The sequence below is a fragment of the Centropristis striata genome, chromosome 22 (genome assembly GCF_030273125.1).
Source record: "Centropristis striata isolate RG_2023a ecotype Rhode Island chromosome 22, C.striata_1.0, whole genome shotgun sequence".
Taxonomy (NCBI): domain Eukaryota; kingdom Metazoa; phylum Chordata; class Actinopteri; order Perciformes; family Serranidae; genus Centropristis; species Centropristis striata.
In genome coordinates this window covers 6,865,152-6,877,541 of record NC_081538.1, presented here as the reverse complement: position 1 = coordinate 6,877,541, position 12,390 = coordinate 6,865,152, and the positions used below count along the sequence as shown (strand labels likewise).

The window sequence follows — 12,390 nt, the reverse complement described above, 5'->3', positions numbered from 1 at the left end:
GGATCAATAAAGTCCCATCTCCTCTCAAATAAGCTGCTCTACATCTCTCCATGTTGCGTGTGATTGGCTATTTGTTTCAAACACTGCCGCTGTGAGTCACCGGCACCAGTCAGTGTCTCCGCTGTCTGCACAATTCCTCTCAAAAGATAAAACAGACACCTGTCTGACACTAAAGCAGAGAGACGGGTAAAACATAGACGGATTACAGAGCACCAGAGATAAAGAAATTATCAGGTAGGGGGGAAGTGCTTATCAGCAAACAGAGAGATCCCAGAGGAAGATTTTACTGCTCAAAGCTTGCTCTTCCATAGCTCAGGAGACAAATTTGAGATTCTCATCTCAGCCTCATTTTAGTTTCTATTTTGTCTAAAATGTTTCTCATATGTTTCTCCTAAAATTCACTAGGAGCAATAGGTGAGACAGAGTAATTAGAGGGAGTCATACTTGAGACTTAAGGGAGATACCTTGCTAATCTCAATTCAGTGTTTTTAATGGCTCCTTTATTTCTCCTTGGAGAAGAAAATGAGCAATACTGGAGCAATATGGCGCACGCACGCACGCACGCACGCACGCTTATATATATATATATATATATATATATATATATATATATATATATATATACACACACACACACACACACACACACCAACAGCCATAAGGCTTTATAATTCTATACCAAATGAGCTGACAGACAAATTGATTTCCTTTTTGGAATGAATAAAGTAATCTGAATCTTTATTCAAATTCAAAACAGCAGGACTCAATTGTTAAGTACAATGACTGAGTATTTTGAGTATTTCAAGAAGCTGTAATAACATTCACAATAACAATGTTTACAATAAAGTTAACATTGAAAGACAACAAAAGCTATTCTCACATTGCCTGTACTATAAATGCGTCTCTTTTCAGTAAAAGTATGTTTTTAAAACAGTAACAATGTCTCCAACAGTGTTTTGAGCAGTATCAGCACAAGTTTACAACAGTGCACATTGCACAACATTTAACAACTTTAGAGTCTTTAAGGCCCTCATGCAGCATTTGCATACAGGGGCTTTTTTGAACATGGAACATTGAACATACATCAGTATGCCACATGAAATACTTTACAGCGTTGTGGCCCTGATGCGGCATTTGTTTATGAAGGCTTTTTTGACCTTACTTTTCTCCACCGGTGTCCATCCATCCAGGGTACTACAGCGCATGATGTAAGCTGCAAGAGAAAAAAAACGGAGAAAAGAAAGCACAAATTACAAATTTCATAATGTAACAGCAGTTACAATGACAGTATTGAGAGCTTTTTTTATCCCGATGTCACAAAATTCACATTGAAATATCTCTATGGTTCACACGAGGAAATTCAGTAAAACTGTGAGGTCACTAAAACAATCAAAAAATTAAATGTAGCTATGTGACACATGGGGTTCTAATACATCAGAAACTATGCCAAATTTGGCCAGATATTGTGATGAATGTGAGAAGGGGCAGAAGAAAGAAATAAAGAGTAAAATTACAACAAATTCATTTTTGAAAATAATTTGTGCTTCTTTATGTTATGTATTTTTACTGATGGATTTCCACAACCTTTCCATATTTCCATAAATTGTTGACAATGAGCAATGTACTTACTTAGAATCCCACTGACTTTGAACTTATCCAGGACTGTCTTCCCATCTGGCACCTTCCCGTGCTTCCCAAAGGCCACAGCATTTCGGCACTCCTCTGCAGTAAAAAACTCATCAAAAAGAAGATGGAACAATCTGAGGCAGTCCTTCTTTGCTTCTGCATGTATTGCAGCCAGGCGGGTAGAAGACACGAATAGGCCACTTTCTGGATACAGCTCTTGCTTTCCAGATCTGTGTTTTGGAGCCCCAACATCAGCCTGCGGTTGGATCTGTTCCACTTTGTTCAGAAAGCTTTTTAATGCCTCCAGGTGCTCACCACCTGTGACACAAAATATGAATTACCTTACAGGGACACAGCAGCAAAAATAAAATAAAGGAAAGGAAGAGACTAGTTTTAAAAAAATCAAGAGATTTCATGATGGGCTAAGATTTTTACCAAATTGTTAAAAGCTTTTAAGTTTTAGTTTAATTTGGTACATAAGGAAAATTGTGTGAGAAAAAAGTAATAGTGTTAAAGGAACAATTAACTGAAACAGAGAGACAAAATGTACTTACTTATACCGCACAGCACATCCTGCAGTTTGGCCTTCTCCTCCACTAATTTTTCCATCTCTGCCTTGCATGCCCTGCATGGCTTCCATGACCTGTCTTCTCTTGATTCAGGCAAACTGAAAATTGGCTCTCCAGATTCTGGAAGTGGATCACGCTCGATGATGAAAGTATCCGCAGATGACGAGCTTGAAGAAGTGTCAAGTTCAGACGTACTAGGCTGGCTCTGGTCCCCAACAACAGCAGATTCTTGGTTTGGACTGTACAACATTTTGAGAAAGCTTTCTCTGGGTGTCACAGTAGGAGCTGGTGGCTGTCTTTGGTGATCTAAATTCACCAAAACAGGTTGTTCTGACAGGTCTGAAGATGTGGGCAGTGCCTTGTGATGCTTTGGATACTGTGAAAGGTTGGAATGATGTGTGACTGGAGACAGAGTGGGTACATACTGGTGGAGCAGCTGGGTAGGTGGATGCTCGTAACATGGATGTTTATGTGGCGATGACTGGGAAACTGGAACCTGGTACTGTGGCCAGGCAGTTACAGGTTGGTGCTGTGGCTGGATGGGTAAAGATGACTCGGTAGGTGGAGGTTGGTACACTGGCCAGGTAGTTGGAGGCAGGATGAGTTTGTTGTCCACAGTATTTGGATAATCCTGTACAGAGGTGGACTGACCTGCTTGAGGTAGTGATGGAAGGTTGTAAAATCTTTGAGCAGCTGCATCTCTTTTTTTCAGGTCTTTCTTTGTAGCCTTCTTGACATCCTTTTTAACTGTTCCAACGAAGTCCACTGTGGCGCTGTAGAACTTGCTGTCGGACCATCTTGCAAGTACTTCTTCCCCTGGCTTCAGATCTCTAAGGCAGGCGATGGGTTTTTCATCTTTGCTTTGTATATCACATACATTAAAAAGCTTTGCCGTGTATCCATCTTCAAAGGTCAAAAATACAAAAAGTCCTGAAAATGAACAGAGAGTAAATAAAGGAGATTTTGAGTAAACTAGTACAGGCTAAAAATCAATCTTACTTAAACGTGCTACTATATCTTATTGGTCTCAATCCTAATCCTCTTAGACCTTAGCAAAGATAAAAATTCATTTCTTCACTTTAGCCTTCAACTAGCATTAACTTTATTCTTTTTGCATTTGCTTCACACTTCTTCACTCATGCGACACTTTACAATAACAATGTATTTAATTTGAATCATGCACTCTGTATTCTATCTTTTCACTTTGTTTTTATTCTATTTAATTATTTTATGATTACTGCATGCATTTTATTATCAACGAGATCAACAAAATTCCTGCAAGTCTATGAATGCAGTTATTTTTATTAATTTCTCCAAGATGCCCGCCTCCTCCAGGTAAACAAACACCTGGTTGCATGTTTGAATAACTATTTGCTGTTGTCTGTGGAACAAAAATGGTGGCGTGTGAGCTGCAAATAGCTTAAACGGTGGTAGAACGCACTACCTCCATTTTCTGCTGCTGCTCGGAGGTGGGGACAGAGAGATCTGCTACATAACAGGAGACATTAAGGGAAAAATCTGCACATTCATTATTCTAGAGGTAAAATATTAGGAAAATATGGCCCATGGTTGTTTTTGCCTGGAATTGTCCTTTAAGCTGTATTGTCTTTCATGCAGACACCGTGATATAACTGCGCCCTCTCATTAATTCTTGGTCTCAAGCCGCCATCTAGTGGTGCACATAAATCGCGCGACATTGCTTGTGACAGTGGGTGGTAACGGAAACACCTTTCCTCAGACAGACTTGCCTGCAAGTCCGCCAATATATGCTGCCAATATATTGATAATAATAATCCCAGTGATAAGAGACCAGAGACTGTCAAAGATTTTGGTTATTATAATGTCCAAAGTAAGTTAGAAATGACAATCACGCTAAAAATTAGCTAAGCAATATAGTGAAACAATAACTCAATTACCATCTGAGTCCTGTTTGGGTGAGCCGGGGTCTGGTTCATAAAAACACATCTTCTTCGGTGGGTTTCGCGCTCTTTTGGGCATCTCTTTTTTGGTATTTCCTGCTGGGCCATCCATTCTGTTAAATACATAAAAGTACAATACATTTTATTTATTTAAAAAGGTGGTTCAATGTCTTACTTAGTTTTATCATGTCATTACATCTCATAATTTGGTACAGCAACTTGTTGAACCATTTGATGTGTTACTGTAACCATATCAGACAACTCAGGAACTGAAAAAACATGGTCTTTAAGAGGATATATCCTCTTAAATTTCAACACATAACAATTTTGGCCACAGCAAGCACTTTAAATATGCATGAGGCTCCAATGCAAATATCTTAATTGCCAGAAATCATACTTTTATGGTAAGATTTGATCACCAAATTAGACTTGCTGTCTTGTTTGCTAATTATATATATATATATATGATTAACCACTCACAGAAATCTAAAGAATTAACACATGAATAAGTATATAAAATTATGTTTAAGTCATGAAACAATAAACAGTATGATCTGCTCTGAAACGCTGGAGGTGTGTGCTGGAGATACTGAACTCTGTCCAGCTACCTGCAGAACTCCCTTATAAACATACACCATTTAAAACAAGCCTTGTTTAGAGCAGTCTTGGGATAAACAACATGGGTAATACTGAAAAAATAACATTCATTAGCCACTTCAATGTAATTCGGCACATATTTTGTAGGTAAAATTTTGTAGGTCAATCATCGTTGTGTTAATTTGAAGTTTCTTTCAATGGAGTTCAGTATTATTTTACTCACTTCACTGTTTGTGGAAAAAAAAAATCCCAAAGTGCATATTCTTTACGTAAAAGTATTACTGCAATAAATTACCAGTGTTAGCTAATCATAAGTTCATGGCCACATGTGGTCCGGGCATATAGCCTCACTAGCTAGCTTCACTATTTGCCACATATGCCGACCAGTTTCTTCAAAAAAAGTATCTGAACCAACATAAACACTCGCCATTTAAGTTTTTACAAAGTTTTACCCAAATTACGCTTGACAAAGATGTCGCTTACCTTCTTTTACTTCCAGTAGCGGTTCCTTCTTCCTCCATCTCTCTTGCTCGCACTCCAACCGTTAACGTAAGACTTTACGTTAGTCATGTCAATTGACCAATCATGATGCAGTATTTGTGACTGATGGCGCTCTCTCCCAATGAAATGTTGACGTTAGGGCTGCATCATTTACTGGGTTCAAAGTTCACAACTTGTTTGCGCCAAATGCAACTCGTTGAAGAAAACAAAGATGCAGCTCCTGTAAGTGGTGAGTATATAAAGCTACACTTTTTCTAAAGAATAAGTTTACTTATTAGTGTGAATGCCTTAAGCATTTTCTTTATGAGTTTAGCTTGTTTAATTTAGTTTTGCATGTACAATATATTTGACAAATATTTATATGTGATTAAAAATGTATAATAATAATAATTTCGATTAATTAATTAATTTAATCTTAATTGTTTATATATATATATACATATATAGTACTATGAATATATGTAATTTGTATAATTGTATGTATAAATGTATAATTTTCAAGTGCGTATCTCTACTGTTGAAATTATTTCAGGCAAACAGTAGGGCACATTTGAAAATGGCACAGAGGCACAACTCACGTTGGAGGAGAAAAGTGAAGAGCCAACAAAATACTTGCAAAAGATACAGAAGAAAGGTAAGGAAATTTACATTTTATTATTTGTTTATTGTCACTTGCAGTGATTGAATATAAGTACATTTACTCAAGTGTTGGTACTTAACTTGTCACTTAATATTTCCACTCCACTACATTTTGCAGACAAATATTTTATTGTTTACTCCACTACATTTATCTGATAACTATAGTTTTTATTTACCTTACAGATTGTACGAAGCATCAGAGCCAAAGCACCACATGTTTTAATAAATTTATCTAAATGATTTAACTGATGCAGGTTTTACCCAGGTATGCCTAATAAAATTGTATGCGAGTATTAAATGTTAAATGTATTATTCTCTGTTTTCAGCAGGACACACAAGGACAGGAGAACAGAGGTAACGAATGTGCAAAAATAACAACTCTGTTAGACATGTAAGAAATTGCATGTTGTAAAGCTTTAAATTTTGATCGACTGCAGTGTTATTTGAAAGAAAAGTTCATGTATCCAATAAATCACTGTTACTTATATGAGACTTGTGAACCTCACTTGGTTTGTCAAGGTTTTACTGGCAGCTCAAGTGACTATAACACTTTAATAATCTAGTAATTAGTAATGTGTTTAGCAGAAGTATAGTGAAAAATAAACATGTCTAGTCTAGTATACTGCTTTTGAACAATTGGTGTAAATGAGCCATTGCTATAAGAAAACAAATTTGCTAAATACATTGGGACTTTTTTTTTCGAGGTCAGATGACTGCCGCACTGAGCAAGAGACCAGTTCTGCTAATCTGGAAGCTGATGACGTTGCAGATCTGGAAGACTCTTCAATCACAAATTTGTGTGACCTCCATAACACCAACCATACATCCCAGTGCAGTGGACACACAAGTGAGATGCATCACTCTGGACTTAATGTTGAATCAGAGCCTGAACAGCCTTTTCACACAGATACATTTGTTGATCACCTTCCTGAATTTGTTGAAGAAGACGAAAATGTGTTATTTGACGATGACCTGTCATTTTATGATGACCTGTCATTTGAGGACGGTTTAGAGCTAAACCAAGAGGAGGGAACAGAACCCAAAAGCCCTACAAACACTGGAGATAATCCAATTTACAGAGATGCGCCAGTTTCTGTTGCAGAGAGTCTTCTCCTCATAATGACTTTTGCAAATAGACACAAAATAACAGGAAAAGCTCTCAGTGACTTGCTTACACTAATCTCTCTGCACTGCCCCTCTGATATCCAGACTGAATGTCTTCAGAATTTACACAAATTTAAACAATTTTTTGACGATTCCTCCTCTCCGCTTTTGCACAAATACTGTAGTGCATGCTTCATGACTGTTGAGAGTACAGACAACCAGTGTAAAACCTGTGAAGCCAGTGTGTTGATGGAGGGATCAACTTCCTATTTTATTGAGGTTCCCATTGAAGCACAACTGAAGAGATTGTTTGCTAAGGAAGGTTTTGAAGAAAAACTTATGTTCAGGTTTAATAGACACAAAAAGTGTCATGACAGTATTGAGGACATATATGACGGAGAAGCCTATCAGAAATTGACTACTTGTCATGGCCCTCTCAATGATTCCAGAAACATTTCTTTAATGTGGAACACTGATGGCATACCCATTTTTAAGTCTTCAAAGTTTTCTGTGTGGCCTTTTTATTGTGTCATAAACGAGTTAAACTTTGTTGAACGCACTAAACGAGAAAACATGATATTTGCAGGTCTTTGGTTTGGGGACTCAAAGCCGTCAATGTTGACATTCCTTGAACCACTATGTGAAACTCTGAACAAAATCGAAAGAGATGGAATTTCTGTTCAATTTGCAGGAGCTCAAGAGCCTTTCCTATGCAAAGCCTTTACCATTGCAGGTACCTGCGATTTGCCCGCAAAAGCATTGGTATATAATACTGTTCAATTCAATGGACAGTTTGGGTGTCTAAAGTGTGAACAGCCAGGTCAAACAGTAAAGACAGGAGAAAGAGGTCATGTCCATGCCTTTCCTTTCCAGAAGACAGATCCAAAAGGCCCGCCTCGTACCCACAAGGGGTTTGTAGATAATGCGAAGATGGCCTATGATTCCAACAGCATTGTACGTGGGGTGAAGGGACCTACCTTTCTCAGTAGACTAAAAAGCTATGATTTGGTCTTGGGTACAGGTATAGACTATATGCACTCTGTACTACTGGGAGTAATGCGTCTATTGATGTTTTTGTGGTTTTCCACAGAGTTTTCCCGATGTGCATTCAGTATGGTTAGGTCAATCAGAGAAGTTGACAAACGCATGAAAGAAATAAGACCGCCATTTTTGATTAGATTCCCTCGTTCTGTGTCCTCTCACAGAATGTTCTTTAAAGCATCTGAGTATCGGTCCATTTTGCTGTTTTTTGGGCCAGTTGTATTCCGGGGCATTCTTGCAGGCCTGTACTACAACCATTTCCTGCTCCTTAGTGAAGCGATCTTCATTCTTATGATGGAATCAATAACCCCTGCGCAAATAGATCATGCTGAAAAACTACTTTGGAATTTCTGTTCTCAAATGAGTGGACTTTATGGTGAACGATACATGATAGCCAATATCCACTTACTTGTCCATTTAGCAGATAGTGTAAGAGCTCTTGGACCTCTGTGGACACACTCTTGCTTTCACTTTGAAGACAAAAATGGGTACTTACTTCGTCTTATACATGGGACCCAGAATATACCTGTCCAAATGGTTAATGCTGTAAAGACTATACAGTCTCTCCCTAGCATCACACAAAACATAAAGCTGAACACAGTAGCTACCGAGTTTTTGGCCAGAATGACAAATGGCACTAGTTATCAAGCTGTTAATGTTGACAATAGTGTGGCCATGATAGGGGCAGCATTCAACAGATGTCTTGAAACTGATGATATGTCTCTTCTGGAACAGTTTCGTGGTCAGGGTTTATATACTAATGTTGTCAAGGCATATAACAGAGCTCAAATAGGGAAAACGGTTTACACTTCCAAGCAGTATGTCAAAGCCAAAAGACGGAACAATTCCACAGTGTTATTTTGTGATGGTATGCAGATCAAATATGGTCAGATTGAATTATTGTGTTCCTACAAAGAAGGTCAAAATGAGATGAATCTTGTATTTGTGAATGAATTTGCAGTTGCAGGTATAAATCTTCTAAGGGACACTTTGACAGGTGGGACATGTTTCCATATTGTGAGCCTCTTGGAAGTTCCTGTAAAAAGGACAGTAGTTGGACTTGAAAGTATTTTGGGAAAGTTGATGTTTATTGATTTGTCCTCAATGCCTGGTATTGTGTTTGCTGCACATTTCCCTAACAAACTTGAAAGGGACTAAACATATTTATGAACTCAAAGACATGATCTTTTTGTGAACAGAAGAGCCCATGATTTTTCCAACTAGTAGAAATTCCTTACTGAAAATATAGTCTCAAGTTGATGGGCAGATAGTATTTTGATGCTATATTAAGACAAATGTCAGTGATCTCAACAGTTCTATTAATATATTGCCACACAAATAGGTCACTTTGGGGCTTAACATGAGAAGATACAGACATCTGAATATATTACATTGACACCACTAATGGTCTGAGTTTTTGTTAGTTAAACTTTGACACAGCTGAAACGTATCTTCTTGGTCTTAAAAGCTACATCGTTGGATGCTAATATAGTTTTATGATCTTGAAAGACTGTGATCAGTGCAATGTTCCATGTACTAATATTGTTAGATTATTGATTTTGAGATATCCAGTGAAACATATTGTTATAGTGGTTTTTGTTGGCATTTTGTAAAATACATTTCCACAATGCAAATGTCAAAAGCGTGGCTTTCTGTTTACTGTTTTGATATTTATTTTCCTAACTATTTTCACAAATGTGTTCACTATTGAAGGCAATGGTAGTGAGTGATAAAAGGTGCTACATTCTGATATTGGACTTTGTTGAAATAGTAACTTTATTGCTCTCAAATTACCAATAAATTACTGTCGTTTTTATTTTACGTTTTATGTGGTTCATGAAAAAAACCTGAATTACATGCATTGGAATACTTAAAATTATTCATAGAAAATATAATTAATATAAAAGCAGAAGGTCTTTGCAGCCTACAATCAAATTTTAAATCAATTCATTCTGAGTACAGTAATACATAATTAAAAAAAAATCATGTGGATTACAATCAAGTCAACATGATTAAAAACAACCAAAACATTGATCTAAGTCTGAGAAATCAATGCATGCTTGTGGAGAGCTCTTCATTTGTTCTGTCTGAGCTTAGTATGAGATGGATAAATTGAAGCTGGGATGAGAATAGATTGAGTTTATAGAGAGAGCTCTCTAATTTCTCTGCACGAGATCACAGAGAGACACAAAAGTTGAGAAACTCTGAGAATTATATTAGACTTTGTTGAGATCTCTTCTGAAACTTAAAAGGAGACTAAATTGAGATTTAGTGCATCTTATTGCTCTGGAGAAAAAGATGAGACATAGGAGAAATAACCTTTAGTCTCAGTGTGGTGTCACACAAATCTCATAGTTGTCTAGGAGAAGTAAATGAAACATTTTTGAGATCTCTTTTTGAATTTTCTTTTCCTCTGGGATGTCGGTCCCCTCAGGGTGGCATGCAGGGTCACATGGAGGTCTCAGTCTTTATTGCTAGGTGAATGTGATTCCATGGTTCCCTAGTTTTGACAGGCTACATAAACATTTGTTCCACCACAGTACATTTGATTTGACAGCATACATATACAGTTGTAACACCATTCCTGGTACCTGCAGGCTGTCTGTGGTGCGCTGAGCCGACCCGACCCGTAACAGGCATTCATTTAGAATATACTATATACAGTACACACAGAGAAAAGGCCAACAGCTGCAACTGAGTGTTTGACATTTCTTTCACTCAAACCTGACTTCAGTTACATTTTTTCACAGTTATTGAGTTTTTTCTTTAAACGCATTTTCCGATCTTTGATGACATGACAGATCCTCATTTAAGCTGTTTTCCTGTGGCATTGTAAATACGTCTGTGTTATATATGTGCTTTTATTGTAGTAACACTAATATGCTTTTGGTTTTAATTTCCTCTGGGATTTCTTTATGCCACAGTAAAAGAGGAAATATTGCTAAATCCGTGGCACTGCGAGACGCTGTGAATAAAAGCAACCATCAAATAGCATCACTTTGAATGGTTAATAAGGTATGAGTGTGGATTAAATCTGAGATAATGGTTTTGTCAGAATGACGATAATGAAGCTAGATTATACATTTGATTACTTTGAATGCATGATCAACACTTGAAATAACTTCACATCAAAAGCACAATGACATTTTTGAATAGTTTGATACGTGTTTTCCTCCTCAGCTGTGAGAAACTGCATAATTACTTCATTATTCCTCATCGGTGGCTTTCAAGTGAGATTCCACCGAAAAGCCTTCTTTTGAGTATCAAACACTCACTCAGTGGAGACCTGAAATGAGGCTGTAAAAAGGTGTAGTTTGAGCCTTGACAAAGAACACCAGCTGTTGTCATTTTAAATAATATTGGTTACAATGGATTCACGTGGTGGGAGAAATTTCAGGAGGAGATTAAGACTTAGAATCCATTGAAACTGATATTGAGATGAGCATTTTTTAAAACATAAATTATGATCTTCCTCTCACATTCCAAAGTACATGCAGATTAGGTGAGATTAAGTTGTTTATTTTTTTTTTTTTTCCCATCCATCTGTTTTTATGTTTATTTTAAATTTGCGCTTAAAAAACATGATTTGAAATGCTGGAAATACAAAAAATCTTGAAATATTGCAAAAAAAAGTTTTCACATTTGGCTACGGTGCAAAAAAATTGTTTTATTGAAAAAAGCAAAATGGTAGCATTTTGTGTCCAATAAGCATATTTCCATCAAGTTTTCTACATTGAGGTTCAATTGAGGTTACATTTATTTCGTAAAGTTTCATGTCTCTTCTTCTGCACTTAAATGATCTTCTGACTGAATTGGTACCACCTCCTGCTTCTCTAGATGAACCAACTCCTAATCATCTCATAATGGTAGTGGATGGAAACAAACATTAATTACCTTTTTTTTTTTTTTTCTTGAAATCCGGTTCCATTTTGCAACACATTTTGATGGAAACCTGACTATTGATGCATTGAAAGGAGTTGAAATGTCAGTTGAAGTTCACACACTAAAAGGAGTGGTGTCAGTTCATGTGTGGGTGATATACCGATTGATTGGGAGTTTAAGTTCAAGTGGAAATCCTGGAAGAAGTCAGTGACAGTTCAAGTGTATGCACTCAAAGTTGCCCCTTTAAATGTAAGCTGAAGTGTTGCAGGTGTGGGAGTTGGATGAGTTTCACTGGGAGTTCATGCTCAGCTGCACCACCAACTGTGCAGGATGCTTCCTAGCTGTGTGGTACTGATCAATAGATTGACAATTGAGTCAAGAATGTTTTGAAAGAGATGTTTGTTGTGAAATTCATTGTATAGTAGTTAGATTTTTTTCTACTCAAATCTGGCTGGGAATTAATCTGTGTGGGTGTGTGTGTGTGCATGCATATGTATGTGTCTATGCATGTT

The 12,390-nt window shown here is 37.1% G+C and overlaps 2 protein-coding genes across 2 annotated transcripts in view; both read left to right on the top strand.

Moving 5' to 3' along the window:
- grm8a (glutamate receptor, metabotropic 8a) overlaps positions 1 to 12,390 on the top strand; it is a 306,788-nt gene that overhangs the window by 141,964 nt on the left and 152,434 nt on the right. The window lies entirely within an intron of this gene.
- On the top strand, positions 4,915 to 9,607 carry LOC131960365 (uncharacterized). Its single transcript, XM_059325538.1, has 4 exons — positions 4,915 to 5,441; positions 5,745 to 5,846; positions 6,178 to 6,205; positions 6,561 to 9,607. Exons 2-4 carry the CDS (start codon positions 5,769 to 5,771, stop codon positions 9,152 to 9,154), a joined length of 2,700 nt encoding a protein of 899 aa, XP_059181521.1. The 5' UTR covers positions 4,915 to 5,441; positions 5,745 to 5,768; the 3' UTR covers positions 9,155 to 9,607.

What these genes read in the sequence shown, in the direction of transcription:
- LOC131960365 (XM_059325538.1), top strand. Translation starts at nt 5,769, where the DNA reads ATGGCACAGAGGCACAACTCACGTTGGAGGAGAAAAGTGAAGAGCCAA. An exon ending in GCAAAAGATACAGAAGAAAG is followed by an intron (nt 5,847 to 6,177) that starts GTAAGGAAATTT and finishes CTCTGTTTTCAG; the next exon opens with CAGGACACACAAGGACAGGA. An exon ending in ACAAGGACAGGAGAACAGAG is followed by an intron (nt 6,206 to 6,560) that starts GTAACGAATGTG and finishes TTTCGAGGTCAG; the next exon opens with ATGACTGCCGCACTGAGCAA.